This window comes from Dreissena polymorpha, chromosome 6 (genome assembly GCF_020536995.1).
Source record: "Dreissena polymorpha isolate Duluth1 chromosome 6, UMN_Dpol_1.0, whole genome shotgun sequence".
Taxonomy (NCBI): Eukaryota; Metazoa; Mollusca; class Bivalvia; order Myida; family Dreissenidae; genus Dreissena; species Dreissena polymorpha.
In genome coordinates, this window is record NC_068360.1 from 116,413,198 (window position 1) to 116,430,334 (window position 17,137).

Here is a 17,137-nt window from a genome sequence, read left to right on the forward strand (position 1 = left end):
AAATGCATTTTTTCAATCTCGTAGCAATTTAGATATAATAATAATTCAATGACAATAACAATTTATAACAAATTCAAAACAGATCCACTCGGCCATAATTATGTACCTACATAGACAACATACTTTCTCTGTTTTGTTCAATTTTCAATAAATCGTTCAATTAATTTTACAAATTGTTATCATAAAACTTATCTACAACAAAACATTCAGAAATCAAAAATATTACAGAGTTAGTTACATGACAATGATTAAAACTTTGTGGTTACCATGGTAACCATTTTAAAATTAATAAACTCATGCAGTTATTTAAAGCCGCTATTGTGGAATGGATACTAAATCATTCAAAGTGCATAATAAAGTGAGTAAAGGTAAAATGTCTTCTACATTTAAACATATTAAAACAAAATGAGTGCTATAGTTACTCTAAAATCTATTATTGTCATTTCACAATATAAAAGACTTCTCGTGATGTAAATGTGTTACAGCAACTAGCTGTAATATGAGCTTTTATTAGTTCCATATTGGTTGGCAACTTGCATTGTTACATCTGCAAGTGAAATAGAAGGAATAGTTGCTTATGCACAGTGTTCCATTTCATCCTATTAACGTATCACAGGCATTGAGAAGAGATGATAAGTATTTGTTGGTGGTGTGGTATTAATAAATTATCAAACTTCTTCTCAAGAAGGTCATGTATTCCTTGACATCTTTATGATCTTCTGCACAAAGACCCGGTCTGGCTTTTAATCTTCCAGCTGGCTTGTCTGATGTTATTTTGTGCTTGAACAAAAATAAGATGTAATCAATAGTCATGAAGTTAAGCAAATTAAATGCATTATCTATTGGCAACATAAACATCACATTTCACTGATACAGCGACAGGCAATGATTGTAGGAGAATTTCCAGATAGGAAATTTCTCCAAAACAAAATGTTATTTCATTATAGACAAATTTAGAAATGAAATATCTTCAGAAATATGCATTAATACCAGATTGAATTTCTTATTAAACCGTGAGCACATCGATAAACTTCATTTATTAAATTAAACTGTAAACCAAATATCACAGGAACTTTGAATGGTCATTGTAGCCAATTTTATTTTCGTTTTCGCTTGAAAATATGTTGAGTTATTTTGTAATTATTTTGCACATTTAACCAAACAAATAAATTTGATTAAAAAAATAACATTAACCTTGCTCACAGACAAGTACACTCCAAACAATATTAATAGCATCAAGCTAAAATCGGTATCAACATGTGTTGAAGTCTTGTTTGTGGCTATAAACTAGCCGTAGCCAAATTCGTAAACAGGCTAGTAACAAGTCAGCTCATTGAAATTAAAAGGTCAAAATCAACTATTTGTTTGAGAGACACTTCCTTCCATGGTTTGTCTGTGCCGATTTTTATATTACTTAAATACGCTAAACAGTATAATCACAGAAAACATTAAACAATCTAAACAAAGCTAAGCGCAAGTTTAGCGACGTCATGTCAAATGAGTTTTTCTCATTATAACGCTTGCCGAATTAGTACCAAAAGTCTCAGAACACGACACACAAACACACACACACGCACACACACACACACGCACACACGCACGCACACACACACACACACACACACACACACACACACACACACACACACACACACACACACACACACACACACACACACACACACACACACACACACACACACACACACACACACACACACACACACACACACACACGCACGCACGCACGCACGCACGCACGCACGCACGCACGCACGCACGCACGCACGCACGCACGCACGCACGCACGCACGCACGCACGCACGCACGCACGCACGCACGCACACACACACACACACACACACACACACACACACACACACACACACACACACACTCACACGCACGCACGCACGCACGCACGCACACACATACACACACACACACACAAATACAACTATGGTTTCATGTTTGTAATAAATGTTCATGTAACTGTCCCTTCTGTGTATGTAAACTGTTCCAACATTGGACGATGTGTTGCGGTGAAAGTATGGGATATATAACTGTGAATGAACCATCTTTTTGGGTGGGAATGGGATTTCACAGTATGTCTGCTTCATTCTGCACCGTAGCTAGGCGCACACGCCGAAGTCTCCAATAGGAATATGTCTGTCTGTTTGTCTGTTTGTATGTCTATGTATCTGGTTGTTCACGCATATCTTTCTCCATATATATAAACAATCGACTGTGAACGAGTATCTATTTATAGATCCCGGAATACGGAAATAACGTTGTTGTGAAATATAATTATCTCCCTTGAAACACATAAATACTCATAATTTCACTGTATCTTCTAGATCAAACATATTTCCGCTGTGTCTCTAGCATAGTGTTAGGGTAGCTTATGAATCCTTATCGGATCCTGCCCAAATACATCTATGGTTTCATGTTTGTAATAAATGTTCATGTAACTGTCCCTTCTGTGTATGTAAACTGTTCCAACATTGGAAGATGCGTTGCGGTGAACATATGGGGTATATAATTGTGAATGAACCATCTGTTTTGGGGGGTTGGGGATTTCACAGTATGTCTGCTTCGTTCTGCACCGTAGCTAGGCGCACACGCCGAAGTCTCCAATAGGAATATGTCTGTCTGTTTGTATGTCTATGTATCTGGTTGTTCACGCATATCTTTCTCCATTATATATATATATATATACTATATATATATATTTATATATATCCATCTTCGATACTTTTCGATTAACGCCACTGCATTCGTTGGTTACATGAACGAATTATGGTATGATTGAAACATTTTTGCATGATCCCATTATATTTCGAAATAAAAAACACAAGCCCATGCACACACAACAGATTAAACGTGATAAATTGGACAAGAATTACGATCAAGTAGGACTCATGTATGAAAATCATTTTATGTAATGGTTTATAAAATTGAAAACACTCTATTCTATTCGCCGATGCATTCACATCAGATACAAAGAGCGATATGGAATACCTCAGAAAACACACGATAGTATTCGTGTAGTTCAAAAGCAAAGGATAAAACTCCAGTTATTCTATCGTGATAGTTATTATTGTACGTATCCACTTTTGTTAGCACAGAACACAAACTATATACATTAAATGATTACAATTGTGATCACCGCATTGGAACGGTCAATCCAAGGATACGCTTACATTATAATTCGTATATGGCCGATTAGCATCTTTTGAATACTTTTTCATACAATCGAACAATTTTACTGTTATAATAGCAATTGACACATTTAAAAAAACATTATTGTTAAACGAGCGAGTCCTATTTTCTGTTTTATGTATTAGTTAAATACTTATTGCAACTTAGATAGCTTTATGATTGTATTTTTTTATGTAAAATTGTTTGGATTTTGGCTGACGAAATAAATAACAACTTAGGCATGAGGAAACAACGACAATGCGACATGGATCACAGCCAGTTGGCAATACATGTACGCATCTCGAAACATATCTGAAACGTCGAACGTTTGATTATTAAGGAAAGGTTTATATTTTTATTGCAAAACTTGAAAAACGAAACCAACATAATGATACGTTAACGATCCTCGTAATAATTGTATATATCAGCGTCGTAGTTACGCTGAGGCACACCGAGGCAGTTGCCTAAATTTTGCAGAGCAATGTTGAGATTTCAATGAAAAGAAAGGAATATTTATGTCAAAGAATAAAATCTGTATAAAAAATTGAGGCAATTTAATGAATTTTAGGCACTATGATATTCAAATATTATCATTGAGTACAATTGATTCATGTTGAGGCAGATAATTATTTCAATTTAATAACTTAAAACTCTTTAAATGTGGGAATCGACTGTTGACAGGAGAGTTGAATTAGCGTTCAATAAGATTATTATTTCAAAGTTGAAGAATAATAAAACATGTTAAGACAGTGGAGAAGTTTTTCACAATGCATGAAACATTATTCACTAAAATGTCTGATATATAGATTCTTTATATTATAAGGTAGATCAATTTACTTAGTATATAATAATAAATATATAAAACACATTCTTTTATCCATAAACATATTAAGGCTTGTATGAGAGTGCTTTGTCTCAATTTTTTCTTTTTCTATCTGACTTCATATGAATTATATGAATATTTTTCTGTAGTTAAGGTTGTTACATATCTGTCACTTCAAACACTGTTTATGGTAACAGAATCTAAAATTGAAAACTTATTTTTTTGTGTTAACTTTATTGATACTAAACGGTCATATGTAGCGTCAACGATTCCGATTATTTAGGTATAAAATGTGGTTTAAATGGCATTTAAAACGCACCAGAGACGTTCTAGGTATAAAAACATTTCGGGGGGGGGGGGTGGGACATGCCCCCGGACCCTCCTATATACTGCCTCGGCTAAAATTTGAATATGGATACGCCACTGTATATAAGGCATTGCTTTTAAGTTCAGTTGATACTCGCTGCGTAAATGCAAAAAAGAGAATGACCAACATAAAAAACATTCTTTAGATTCTTTAATGATTCCCCATGTATTAAATATGTTAATTTTATATGCGTATGTTATACATACATGCATACATAGGGCTTTTGATTTAACGCTATTTATGTAAAGCTCAGTGACGAAATATTGAAAATTATTCGGGGAAATGATTCCCTATATCTTTCACATGAACCTGAACTAGGCATATGTTTAAAATTTTGAATTCATTTTGAATCATGTCATAAAAGTATTCAACATAGTTATTTACCAACAATACGTTAATATTTATACAAGTAAATGTTAAGTAAACAGTAACACGTCAAGTTTTTATCAACAATCAATTTAGAATTTGAACATATTAACCTCATAAAATGCATAATCGGTTAATAATAATTGATTTGGGGTTTTGGGGTCGTTTTGGACAAAGGTTTTTGTCAGACGATGTTCAAATCCACAATAGATTAATTGAATCTGGTCATCGCGGTTCAAACTTTATGTTAAAAATCTCATTGGCCAGAGTATTGCAAGGAGCAATTTCATTGGTCAGTGGTTATGACTTCATAGATGTTTAATTTATCTTGCTGAAATTATAAATAGCCAGCAACGCTGCATTATTGGCTATACGTTCAATCAACAATCACTATCATAAAATGTATATCATATATAGATATATGTGTAAATAATTCCCGAATTAATAAGTAAAACCGTTTGAATTAAGTAACTCATTTTCGCTTATGATTATTTCTGTTAAAAGTTGAATAAAATAGATTGAAGCTTGTTTAAAATTTCCGTTACCGACCAAGACGATAATCAACCACTTACAGCCCACAGACGACGTGTCATAATTTAAAATCAACAAGTGTACACAGACAACAGGGGTGCCAAGCTCGTACATAACGTTTTGTCCTAGGCCCTTTCAGTAAAGTGGTTCTTTATCATCAGGATAAAGTTTCGTGTCTTTGTATATGCTTCTTTACATTTCTTTACACATCCTGTTACTTATCTTCCAGTTTTGTATTTATAACTTCGTCCGTTAAACCAAGTTTGATAAGTTAAGTTACAAATCTTACTTCAAATCGAAAGCACTCTTATCTTAAGTATTCTCAGTATTTGGTGTTAAACTCACCTTACTGAATTTAAATAAGCGCATTTAGAAATGAACACGGAATCAACTTTTGCATTTGTTATTTGAGTCATAATGGCGCTTTGGCACATAGGATCATCCGAATGTTCTGTTGACGTTTGTCAATGGGAACGATAGACATCCTGGTCGGCGGACTGTATCTGCGGAGTTCCCGTTTTTAACCGTTTTAGGTCAAGGGCGTTTTGTTGCGAGGATGATTGGGGCTTTCAAGAATGCTTGCATAATTGTGGATTGAATGAAAACCGGCTTTGAATCCGAATCTTGTGTGGTCTGTAAGAATGAGGGATATTGGAATTATGCAGAATGCCATTGTAACAAGAGATATTATGGAAAATGTTGCGAATATCGTGAGTTTATATTTCGTACGTGTTGGTAGTTGATAGATACAGAAGTGATATTTGAAAAACGTCGTAATAATGCAATCACATTAAGATCACTGTTTGCACAAGTAGAGTCGTTATTACAATGTTTTGGTTGAATCATTTTTATTACTATGAACACTCTTTGCACATGTATTGTTATTTCAATGTTCTGGTTAAATATTTTGTAAATATGGTGAAGATATTTTTGATATTCCCTTGTGAAATTAACGGTATGCCAATTTGCAGTAGTTTCGATATATAATTGTACATATAATCATAGGTACGAACTCCTTCTTATTTTAAATTTGAAATGCCACTTCAGCAAACGGTACCTTTTGCCCAACTGAATGTAAAACTATTAAACATACATTTTGGGGCTGTAAGCCTGTCTATCAGTTAATAACATAATTGCTTACTTGATGTTGTCATTTTTCTAAATTTCAAAATGTTCCTTTTGGAATACTGGGACATTCAAAAACAAATAGGGCCTTTAAACGTAATATCTGGTTTGATCAAACTTTGTATGTATTATCGTTAAATGAGCCAAACTAGATCAACTCTTAAAACAGCACATTCGTTTTTGTTATTGGATGTTCATATTCTAAATGATATTAACTTTTTTAATGATTTGAGTCAAAGTAAACAATTTAAATTAATGTTACATCTTCTGCAGTAGTTGTAAATATTTGCGCGATACACGCAAAATATCGTGCGTTACTTCGTGTTTCGTGCGTCGCCCTTTGAACGTGAGGCACGACACACGAAGCGATACACGGTATTTTGCGCGACAGTCGCGGATACTCACGATATTTTGCGCGACAGTCGCGGCGACGCACGATATTTTGCGCGATACACGAAGCGACATGCAATATTTAACACGATTTATCGCCTTTTGGTCTACCTACACAAGGGCGATATTTTGTGGTACATTCTCGCGCGTCGCTTCTATAAATTCGTGGAACGCTTTGTCGATACAGTCGGAGTCAGTAGTTAGTCCTTTCAGATTGCAGTAGTAACCTTCTTGACCGAGGCATACACGGAGATAGACATTTACCATCGGCTGACAAAGGATGCGATAAAGGCTATAATACTTTGTAGTTTGCATTAGATTTAAATATTAATTTAAATATATCGAGGGTATTTTCTTATGTTTTCCATTATTAAGAAAGTTTCCTCTCGTTCAAAGTTCGTATTTATGTTTTTCAAAATTGCAGATTTAGACCTGGCAGTACATTTACGGACATAGGGCTTTCTTTAGCCCTTAATATGTTTTAATCACGAGGAAACCGGCTTCCTGGCCTCAATATTGAGAAGTTCATATTTGTTCTGACCGACGGAATGTCAACAGATCGGAGATCCACCAACTGACCGACGGAATGTCAACAGATCGGATATCCACCAAGAGGGAAGCGATGTATCTTCGTAGTTTGTCTACTGTCGTTGTCGTGGGTAGGTTCTGCAAGTGCATACACATTATTTAAACATTGTGTTTTTGTGGGAAATGAGTCGCACAGCTGATATAAAACACGCATACTATTGTTATATAATGAACTATTGCCTCTTTTGTACTGCAATCCAGGTATTGGTCAAATGGTTTCACACGAAGAACTACAAATATTTGCATTGCGGCTGACGAATTTACGCAGTCCTATGTCTTCTCGGTCGAGAATTTCGATTCGCTGCATACGTTGATTGATCGACTTATCGACGCCACATGCGGAAACTGTAGAGCAAGTAGTCGCACGGATATCAAAGCTTTGATAGATGATCATTCATTATCAGCCATGACGAATACGGAGTTTAGTTTAGCTTTGAATGGAATTGCATATACATGGTTTTTGGTTTTATTTCAGAATACATTAGGCTTTAAGCCCATGAGTACACAAACATATAATACACAATGTAGTAAACCGTGGTCAATGACATACAGGTATATATATATATATATATATACTATTTTAGGCAATATAAGTTAACAATTTGTAACGAAAGAATTGGCAACTCTAAAGACATTCATATTCAAAATAAACAAATATTTTGAACATTTATATATTAAGGTAATTATATAATATGCATATTGTAAAGTCTTATCGTATTCAAAATAAACTTGAATGTTCTAACAATGTGAAAACATATATTTTTTATATATTGCAACATTTGATGGCCTTTGGAAGAGTCAACGGACAGCGATTTTGCGTTATGCGTTTTGATGATTTTCAAAGTCAGTACTTGTCTTCAACCAATAGCCTGAATATGGACGAAATTCTAAGTTATGTACAAGGTATTCGACAGTATCGCAAAACAAGTTGTGCGTCTGATTGTTCAGCTAACATTCCACGAAATATTTCAACAGCTATTTATGGTTTACTTTTAACTCAATTTATTAACACGGATCCAAAAGAAAGAAACACATTACTTGTTTTTTCGTCTGGCCGATTTGACAACATTGGAAAGGTCCGAGAAGAGGTCGAAGGGCTAATTCCAGATACAGGTTTCTATGTGTTTGCTATTGGCGTCGGGTATGACTCAAACATTGACGGACTTCAAGCCATTGCACAGGAAGCGAGCAAAATTTTCGTCGTGACAGAAGACAATTTTCAGACACTTGAGATCATACAGTCCCAATTATCGTACATTACCTGTTCCTAGTAATTCACGTAGTTCATAATGCATTTAAAATAGACTAAAATATTGGTATACCATTTCATTCTCAACTTTATTTACATGTGTATGTTTTGTTATTAATATTGAGATAAATGTGAGGTAAGGTTACCATTAAACGGTTTAAACCCCGAATGCTTTGTATTGACCGTTCCAAGACGGTGGCAAGGGTTTAATCATGCTTTTATATAGTATTGCATTTATAACATCGTATAATCGATTGGTAATTTTGCATAAATAACAGACTAGGGGATGTGAATCTGTTTCAGGAGTTTCATTTATCTTGTAACAAGTACACAAAGTTATTTATTTTGTTTTCTACTCGCGAAATCAATCTGTTCCTGAAACTCCAAGGTATCAACGTTAGTTCTAAATCATGACGAAACATATTAAATCCATACATATTTGCTCCTAGCGTACACATATTTATTAAGTACGAATACGTTATGAGTGAAATCGCTATGAAAATGTATGCGATGTTAACCTATTTTTTCAGTCCACGCGTCCAGTGGGATTCGAACTCACGCCCACAAATGAGAATTTTACTTAGCTTAAATGTCGCTTTTAATTATTTAGTTGCCTTTACAGGTACTTATGTACATTCACAAAAAATATTTTACACATCCGCTAAAACATGTTTTTAAAATAAGATATAATATAAAAGTTTAGAAAGGCCTAAACAAAATTTTTTTTTGACGCAATTAGTCGCGGGGCTTGGTCTAATGGTCGCAGTCGTTGGACTTGGTCTAATGGTCGAAGTCGTTGCGCTTGGTCTAATGGTCGAAGTCGTTAGGCTTGGTCTATTGGTCGAAGTGGTTAGGCTTGGTCGAATGGTCGCAGTGGTTAGGCTTGGTTTAATGCTCGCAGTCGTCGGGGTAAGTCTCTCGAACGAACAGCGAGTTTTAAAGATAATTCGAACACTTTTAAGGTAAGCATTTTATTTTCTCCATCTTAAACCATAAACAATATGAACGAATACAAATATATAAAAATTGAACTTTCTTATAATGGTACTAATCGTAGATGCCTGTTTAATTCAATGAAATTTAAAACTACCTAGAGTACGCCGATACCGAAACGTTTACTCTTATGTGTTGTAGAACCTTAATCATTGTGTCTATGCGTTTATAAAAAAAACAATTCTGCACATTAGTGCATTTATTAAGATATCATTGCATTATGATTGTTGACAAAAAAATTCTTATTTACTTAAAATGTTTATTCTTAAACAAACATATATTTAATGCTAATTTTATTGTTAATAATTCTGTTCAGGGTCGCGCAGTTGCATCATCGAAGTACCGCTTTGTTGCTTCCAGCATTCTTATTCGCGCACAGTATAATAATTGGTCTCCATCGACACAGCGTTCAGCTCTAGCATTATAAAGCCTATATACGGCTCTCAAAGAAGTCAACGAAGGCAAGTTAAGTGATCCAAAGTATTCACGTACAATAATTAAAAGAATGAAATAATCTTTAACTCTTCAAAATTTGTCGATCATCTAGTACAGTCAATGATAACAAATAATAACGTATAATGTGAACATTTGATAATTTATCTTTGTTGATTTATTTAAAGTATGCTACTGGCAGTTTGGCGAGTTCGCGAACAACACTTTTTAAAGCATATGCACCCCATTTAATTTCGTTTAAGTTACTATTCAGCAACACTTTAGTTGAGAAAATAGGAAACAATGAGGAAACAAAAAAGTTGCTATGCAGTTATTTATTTCTCCCATATAATTTTACCGTCGTCCCACTTCTCATAATTAAGAAACACCCCTGAGTGTTTACCAAAGTAAATGCTAAGTGTCATTCTAAATTTCATCGAACTTATATTTTTATATACAAATTATTAAATAGAAGCCACTTTCACAATAAATAAGTTTAATGGAGTTATATTCTAGTGTCACGTCTCGGCTAGACTATTGCAATGCACTGCTGTATGGAACACAAACATCAGCTATGAAGAAACTACAAAATGTTCAAAACACTGCAGCGCGTGTTATCACCAGAACATCCCGCTATAGTCACATAACACCGATCCTAAAAGAATTACACTGGCTCCCAGTCGAAACAATAATCCACTTCAAAATACTTACAAATGCGTTCAAAGCCTTAAATGGACAATCGCCTGTATATCTAAAAAAACCCTACTTGAAGTCTACGAACCAAGGCGAAACTTAAGATCAAAGAACGAAGCGACGTCATTAGTGATTCCAACGAAGATTAAATCCGTATCATACGGGGAGCGAAGTTTTATGTACTCTGCTCCCAAACTCTGGAACTCACTTCCATCAAACATTCGAGGTTCTTTAACACTGAATTCATTCAAAAAGGCACTGAAAACTCACCTCTTCCTCCAATCTTATGCAATATAAGCAGTGGTTTATTCAATTCATTATATAAAATCTCAATCATCATGAACTTCAATTAACCCTTTTAAAGGAAGCATAATTATTCCTTTGAGGGTTTGTGGACTCGTGGTAATGGTATCCTGACGTTACCCTTGTCTCAATCAATCAGCATGAACTTGAATTTACCCTTTTAAACGAAGTATAATTATTCCTTTGGGGGTTTGTGGACTCGTGGTAATGGTATCCTGACGTTACCCTTGTCTCTGCATGTTTTTGTTGTTGTTTGTTTTACGTAGTACTTAATGTTGAAGTTTTATATTTAATTGTTTCATTAATTGTCTTATAGCTATACACATAGGGTGGTTTTATATTGTCTTGTTGATCTTTCTAATCTAGGGTTACTGTGCATGTTTTTACGTAGTACTATTGTATAATAGAGTGGTTTTATAGTGTAACTGAGTAGTTTTGATCGATTTCTTTTGAAACAGTGTTGCAAAATGTATTCATATCTGCGATACGTCAAATGTTCTTATGTAAAGCGCCTTTGAACGTGCACTCTTGCATGAAAAGGGTGCTATATAAATCCGGAATAATAATAATAATAGTGAATGGCCTAGCTCAAACACTATTGATACAACCCAGGTGTGACAGTAGCACTTACCTTTTCATGGACTGTGAAGTTGTTAGTAGTGGTGATATTATGTAATAATATACATCAATTGACACATGTTCACAACTGAATATATAATTTTAAACATCACTAGAACTTTGATCTAGATGCTAGCCATTCATGTATGTTTTATTGATTTTCATCGTTTTTTTTTCTAAATAAGGCGCCATTTTGACGTATAGTTTGATAATTGACGTCATGTATCGAATAATTTCTTTGTCATTATTTTTGGTCAGTCATGTGACCGGCCAATTTTGGTCACTCGTGCCCATTAATGACTAAAATCTTGGTCGCTGACCAATTGTGGTCACCGTAAGATGTAAAACATGAAGTAACAAGATGTGTTTGTGAAACACTTTGTCCTCCTATATATTTGACCATTTACCTTAAAGGATGACCTTGACCTTTCACCACTCCATGAGATACACATGCATGCCAAATATGAAGTTGCTTTCTTCAATATTGCAAAAGATATGGCAAATGTTAAAGTTTGACGCAAACAAACCAACAAACCAACAAAACAACAAACAGACAGGGCAAAAACAATATGTCCCCCAGTATAGACTGGGGACATAAAAATAAGTCAGTCAAGTTTAAGTCAAGGTCTAGGGTAGACGCATTTCGTTCATAATAAATACTACGTTTTTTAAAAGTAAATACATGTAAGTCATTTATTACATCGATTATATAATTTTTATCCAGTTGTTTGAATATAGTATACGTAAAGTTCACACTGATTTTGTAAGTTTTAAAACACTTTTACTTTATTATTTGTACATTTGTGAATGAACGCGGAACTAACATGTTGTGCGTCACATGTAAATTCGGTATAATTAATACCTTAGTGTATTTCTGGTAACAATCAACTTACATTTTGTTTTTTTCTTAACGGGGTATTTTACACTACAGTGAAAAGTCTTTGAATGAATAAATGATAGTTTTTAATGTTTTATTCGATTCTTTTATTTTGTTACAACACCGTGCAAGTAAAAAGTACCGGTATACCTCTAACCAGAGGTGTGTAACAATATTTGATTCCATTTTTTCCTGTTTCGTCTCTAATTTAATGGCTTCGGTAGAATCATCTATTGAACGTTTAGTCAAGAAAAGCACATAACAATATTAATGATTAAGAATCACAAGCATTATTATTTATTATGCAATTAACTTATTAATTTGTGCAAACATACACCATGCATGCAATTCAAGCAACACATACTTCTGGCATACTACTTACAATCAATAAAATATTGTAATATATTAATCACGGTTAATCAAACGATTCGAAACAACTAACAACATATTGTATATATAATATTCTAGTTAACTTAATAGAGTTAACTTGGCACATATTTTTGCAAAATTTACTTTATGATTAATATTGTTTGCATGTACTTGTACAATTTGGATTTATTGTGTATAATTTTGAAAATCATCAAAATGAACATGTAATTAAAAATTTACACTTGTCATAGGAAACACATATGCATGAAATGGAACGCTAACCGTGGGGTTATTATTTTTGGCCAGAATATCTTATCACACTTATAAGTCAACGAATTCCACCACAATCTATTCAGCTCACAGGGTTTGCTCTGAATTAAAAATGTGAACATGACATATTACTCAAGACACATTTATATCAATCGTTTTAGGGTTTATGATTATTTTATTACAATTCTCTCATATCGTTTGTTGTGTTATCTTGGCTGCAACACCAAATCCTATATATGCAGTATGTTAAATTTCAACACTAGCCCGCAATAATTCTTGCACTTAATAAATAAGGTTTCGTATGCTAAACAAGATAAATAAAGAAAACACTAATTTTATGTTTACGTAATAGAATATGCCTGCAACAAAACTTAGTTTAAAATTCAAATGAAGTTAATATTGGGCATTGTCATTGTTTAATGAAAATGCAGCGTGCTTTAGTTGACATCGAATTCCAAATGAGGACAGGAACCCGAAAACAGATGTGTAGTCACATTTGGCAAACGGTTATTTATGACTGCATCCATTAACAGCAGATTAACAGTAGATAAGGCGAATGTTCATGAACCCAGAAAGATTTGTTTGTTTCATTAATCTTCTTTGGATTAGGGATACCTACCACACATAAAATAAGATCTATTCAATCAAAATGTGGACACCACGTTGAGTCAACCTCAACCTGAGTCATTTTAGTCAAGTAAATGAAGACTTCCAATGTTTATATTTACTTGGTGCCCTCACTTAGATAATTCCTACACGCTCTCAATAGGCGAATCTTCTGACCAATGGCGGTTACCCCGAGATATATCATATCGTCGTTGCTTAGCACCAGTACTTCATTTGGTCCGACCTTGAAACAGCATGAACATGTTTATTCAGATGCTGAACGAACATTTTTCATCAGCATAACACTGGCTATAAACTTTGCATTTACCTAGTTATGGCGATTATAGTTTTTGGAAACATTTTAAGCGTTTGGAGAAACGCTCTTGTATGACTGTTGTTGAATGTCGTTCAGACATAGCTGACATAAAATAGCAAACTAGCAAAAACAAATCAGCGCTGATTGTTAATATTCATAACAGTTTATAAAAGGACTATTACTATTCGGAAAATAAAAATGTTAAGATTTGTAACTTTATATAGTGCATATCATATATTAAAAATTCTGCCTACCGCTTTTATCCTGATTTGCTCGATGAGATGTCCCAGACCGATCACTTTCAGGATTATATCCATTGCTGTAAGAAGACAACCTTTAAAAGAATATTTGTCAACAAACGCTGATGAGTGTCAAAATTGAACAAATGAAGAACTTATGATAATAATATTTTACAACGTTAAATGTAATGTGCAATGTAATGAATTTACACCCGTCTCAAGACCGATACAAGGAGCAAAAGATACCAAGATAGAAATGCATGTTTGTATTACCTTCTTTGAAAAACAAAACTGATTTTGAAAAACAAAATATATCAAATTGAAAGTTTTATTATTATAATACGATACAGCAACAAGGTTTATAGTTAATAATATATATTTACATATTATATCCTTGTCTTGTGTGACCAATGAAGCTGCATCATCCCCTGTTCAACAAAAAAATTCTTGTGAGCGATGACGAGTCATTCCTATGTATTATGGTGTACAAACATTGCTAATTTTTAATCTGTACGAACCCTTATTTACTTTAGCAAGTACGGTAATTAGGTTCATTCTGTAAAATAACATACATTTTTAGATTTTTTTTATAAACATAGCAGTTTAACTAAACTAATTGCTTTCACAAAATAATGCAAGACTAAATAATAACAATAAATACATACAAAGACAAAAAATAAGACCAAAGCTGTAGATAGAATTGTGAAGACTTAAACAACAATATTTATGCCAAGAACTGAATATGCAAGTTTATAGGAAAAACAGGCACTCCAAACAATACAGATTGTTGAACTGATATAAAATACAAATTAAATTGATGCACTAAACACGGACATCATACCGTTTAAAAGTGATGCGTAATCGTTGTTAACAAAAGATGTTGTAAATCTGGCTCTAGAAATATTAAATACCAAAATTTTACAAATAAATTTCACATCTACTTATACGTTTGAAAATACATAAATACAACGAAGAGTCATTTTAGTGTTTGCACGTGTTTTCTTGTATTGAACTGGAAATGTGTGAATTGCCTGAAATAAAATACTCTCGGACGGTGAATCAAATTTCATTTCTGATAATATTTTGGATATACAAACTTCTGTAGTTATGAATGTTTTAATATGAATCCATATAAAACATAAAATGCTTTCTTTATAATATGCGTATATGAGAGTAAATTGCTAGTAAGAGCATCACTTTGTTAAAAATCAAATTATTTATATATATATTATATATGCAGGATCGTTATTAAATTGACTCATTTAATGGTGATTTTGACAATTGTACTATACAAAAAATACGGACATTATTTCGTAGAATAAATTCCATTACTATATCTAGAATTTTAGAAAACAAATCGAGCTTTTTACCCATGTTTGCCACTTCTTGCTTTATATAATCATAAACTGAGCAGAGTTCACTATTTTTGGTTCTAATAGTGTCCTGATTTGATGTAATGTTTCCTTTATGTCTCTTTTGTTTAAGATAAAAATAATTAATAACAATAGTATCTCATACCTCATCATGTTAATTGGTACCGATATCATAACAGAAATAATACATTTCGTTCATGTAATTCATAGTAGAACATAAAACATAAGATGTGTAATCAGTAATTTATAATTTATTGTCATCAAAAAATCATCTGACCGAAAATGTCAATGTTAAGTAATTTTAACTTTATAATAACACGACTTCTTAATAATGATGTATGACCTAAAGAACAAACCAATTAATGAAGATTCATTAGGTCAAATAAATGTAAATTTGTTTTCATCAATGACCATTATTTCCGGTTTCTTTTTGTAGTTGTATTATTAGTTTATCATTTTTTTCTATTGATATTCACATCATAACTTTAATGAACGACTTCTGCATCTTTAAAGGAGGAAAGCAGTATTTAAAAAGTTCATAAGGTCTAGTGATTTCAGTTTAATGAATATCCATTTTTACCAATCATTGTATGATAAAGATAACATCTGTATGAGAAAAAAAAATTAGTTGAGGGTGTGTGGAACGTGTAAGTTTCATTTGGCCAATTACAAATATTACATGCAAATTATATAACCTCTACAAATGTTTCAACTTTCTTTTTTAAGTTCAGTGCTAGCCCTAAGATTCGGTCGTGCGTGGCATCATTTTACGAGTTTTGATTATGATGTTAAACCTCTATTAACGATTTGGTTTGTTACGAGCATAGCTCGTTTTAATCCCTGACGCCCTTACCCAACACGTGATGATGGTCGATTCTAAAACTATCGTTTTATTATGTAATTTTAAATCTTTATGTTTCCTTTTATTTGAAATGTTTTACAAACAACAACAACAACAACAACATATAAAATAATTAAGTTAAGTACAAAAACACTGATTTGCATGAAAGAAGAAAATATAACTAAAAGCTTGAAATCCTTTCAGATTTTTAATGATTGTATTTGTGAATGCGGTGTCTTATGTTTTACACGTGAGGTTAAACGGAATTAAGAGTTTGATTATATTCCTGAAATTTATACAGCCGTTTTGGTCAAACGTGTATGTTTAGATATTTTAAGTAAAACCAATACCTGATCGTTTCTCTTTCCTGGTCAGCACTGTTAACACCGAGATGATGACCAATCCTGCACTTAAGCAGACGATAATCGTAATGAGCATGGAACCAGTCTTTGTTGATCCTTAAGTTGCATAGTCGATTTGTAGATAATAATTGTTAAATTTAACATGCTTTTCAGTTAGATCAAAGAAGAAAACCATTTTACCATCCGATTCTCTGTAATTACATCC

The 17,137-nt window shown here is 33.3% G+C and overlaps 1 protein-coding gene across 1 annotated transcript; it reads right to left on the reverse strand.

Moving 5' to 3' along the window:
- Positions 1-213: 213 nt before the first annotated feature.
- On the reverse strand, positions 214-17,023 carry LOC127833870 (uncharacterized). Its single transcript, XM_052359360.1, has 4 exons — positions 16,921-17,023; positions 14,740-14,784; positions 14,372-14,436; positions 214-780 (listed from the first exon to the last, which is right to left on the reverse strand). The coding sequence occupies exons 1-4, from the start codon at positions 17,006-17,008 to the stop codon at positions 658-660; spliced, it is 321 nt and encodes a 106-aa protein (XP_052215320.1). The 5' UTR covers positions 17,009-17,023; the 3' UTR covers positions 214-657.
- Between the last annotated feature and the right edge of the window lie 114 nt (positions 17,024-17,137).

What these genes read in the sequence shown, in the direction of transcription:
- LOC127833870 (XM_052359360.1), bottom strand. Translation starts at nt 17,008, where the DNA reads ATGCTCATTACGATTATCGTCTGCTTAAGTGCAGGATTGGTCATCATC. An exon ending in ACAAGACAAGGATATAATAT is followed by an intron (nt 14,437 to 14,739) that starts GTAAATATATAT and finishes GTCTTCTTACAG; the next exon opens with CAATGGATATAATCCTGAAA. An exon ending in AGCAAATCAGGATAAAAGCG is followed by an intron (nt 781 to 14,371) that starts GTAGGCAGAATT and finishes TTTTTGTTCAAG; the next exon opens with CACAAAATAACATCAGACAA.